The sequence below is a fragment of the Amphimedon queenslandica genome, unplaced genomic scaffold, assembly GCF_000090795.2.
Source record: "Amphimedon queenslandica unplaced genomic scaffold, v1.1 AMPQUscaffold_12721, whole genome shotgun sequence".
Lineage (NCBI taxonomy): Eukaryota > Metazoa > Porifera > Demospongiae > Haplosclerida > Niphatidae > Amphimedon > Amphimedon queenslandica.
In genome coordinates this window covers 26,945-29,285 of record NW_003547043.1, presented here as the reverse complement: position 1 = coordinate 29,285, position 2,341 = coordinate 26,945, and the positions used below count along the sequence as shown (strand labels likewise).

General features: G+C 36.7%; 1 protein-coding gene across 1 annotated transcript in view; it reads left to right on the top strand.

The window, feature by feature from the left end:
* The first annotated feature begins 1,970 nt into the window (after nt 1-1,970).
* The window catches only part of LOC105314638 (RING finger protein nhl-1-like), a 2,196-nt gene continuing 1,825 nt past the window's right edge, over nt 1,971-2,341 (top strand). The window contains exon 1 of the mRNA XM_011408926.1: nt 1,971-2,302. Coding sequence (XP_011407228.1) covers nt 1,971-2,302 — 332 coding nt within the window. The remainder of the gene's footprint in view (nt 2,303-2,341) is intronic.

Sequence of the window (2,341 nt, the reverse complement as noted above, 5' to 3'; positions counted from 1 at the left end):
TCTGTAGAACTTGTGATCAGTTTGACTGGATAATCTCTTGAGTGGCTCAGCTCCTTTTCTTAATATCTTGGAAGCTACATCAAGTGCCTACACAAAAACTCATGATAATATTAAATGTACATGTACATACACAATGAATACATAATCATTAACTATCAATCTAATAGGGACAAAGCTCATTAAAAGAACTCCTATTGATCTGTGTACCTAATTATATTAAACACAATACAGGTAAAGGAATAGTACATTCACACTATGGCCAATACTATGCCTTTATAATCTTCTATATTGAGGTACATGTATTGTGAATGCATAACTGAGTAAAGTAACAAATCATGAGAAGCTAACCTTCTTTTTAATTTGGTATTGATATGAAGGAGGTAATGTGTATTTCTTATTAACATAAACTGGATCCAGTGACAAGTATTGATGATGATTATGAACAATTTGTAACACATCAGACAGTACACTAACTTCAGTCAATGCTTGCCTGCAATAAACACAAAACTAATGAAGCACTATGGTGCAATGGACTCGCCTGCTGGAATTCACCTGAGTGATATGTATTACTTGTACTGTGATATTTTAAGCAATTTGAAAAAAAATTATTATTATTGACTGCAGAGTTATAATGATAATTAAAATAAGCTATGGGTGTGGTCAACAACTAACTAATCATGGCACATGGGTAGGAGAAAGAAGAAAAGCTGAAATTTATTTTAGCATCTGAAGCTCTATTCCAAGAAAGAGTTGGCACAGAAAAATTTTCTAGTTATTTAAAAGAGACCGAGAGAGTTAAGTTGCTCCTGCTTTCCCCAGTGCCGCCTGAAAAATTCTCAAAGAGGCTAAATCACAAACTTTGAGCAACTGTAACTCACAAACAACGAAGTTAGGACAAAATCGTTCTTTTTCTTTTTCGTTAGATGGGATTTTCTACCTCTGAAGCAAATCTCGGCCCTGTAGAGTGAAACACGAGCTCTCACCTGGAGAGAGGTCCCCTGGTTTAGCAGTTCACAGCTTTTGGTGCCACGGGATGCTACAAGAGCATAACTAGATGAAAGAAAGCAACTTTATCTGTTGCTAGAAGAAGAAATAGAGCTCTAGACTGCTCAGACAAAAAGATAATTTTTTTACAAATCAATTAAACTGTGTGGACAGAATGACAGAATGACAACCCAACTGCTTAGTACCCGCCTACGCAAGCGTGGCGAGTCCAATAATAAAGTTTAACTATCCTTTATGTATGCAATACATTGATACATGATTTATACTCTTGTTTATACAAATTCATGTATTTATGTACTTGAGTTTTGAGTGTGTGAATTCCCACGGCCAGCGATGACTTGGTTTCTTAGTTGTAGGACCAGAAACTCCCTCCTCCTCCTCCTCCTCTTGTTTCTTCTTTCCTTCTTCTCTGTCATTATCATCATCAGCTCTCTCTTCTCTAAAGTCAACATGTTGAGCTAATTCACTTAGTTTCTGAGAGAGAGAAGGTCTCCTACAAATAAATACATATACACATACAATGTCATCATTTGTATGCTATGACTAACTAGACTACCATAATACATTATTTACAAAAATAAATAATATAATAATTTATTATGAGCGAAGAAATGGTAAATTCTGGATTATTACAATAAATGAATGTTACCCTTCATATATCTCTTCTCCATCATAGTTGATCTCCTTGACTCTTGTAGTATGGAGTGATTCCACTGAGACCTTGAAACCAGCATCACCATTGGACGCCATGTGTGACTTGCGGGCAAATCAAGACCAATTAAAATTGCGGGGGTGTTGGCAACAAAAATCACGCAAACAAGGGCGGGGGTCATAGACAAGCAAAAGAAGAGGCTCTGAAGAGGCAGCAGTACAAGCAAAGTTACATTTGAAGCAGCAGCAATTACAGCTAAGTGAGTTAGATATTATTAGCTACCAAAAGATTATTCACTTTCTCATAGGTAATAATGGCAGAAAACACAAGTCCAGCTATCACTATGACTTGTGAGGTTTGTTCAGAGTATTACACTGACCCCCTCATGCTTCCCTGTCTTCACTCATTCTGTAAGAAGTGTCTAATAAAAGCTAAAGAGAAGCAAGGTAGTGCTGATACCTCATTAAAGTGTCCAACGTGTGACACTAGCGTTAATTTACCTGATGGTAAAATTGAAGGCCTCACTCAAAACCTTTGGTTTGAACATAAATCAAAAGAGGCTTCGATCAAAAAGAAGATTGTTAGCAATGAAGCAATATCATGTGATAAATGTAGCGTTGATGATTCCAGTGATGCAGCTGTTGTGTATTGCTGTGATTGTGGGCAGTTTCTGTGTGATCTTTG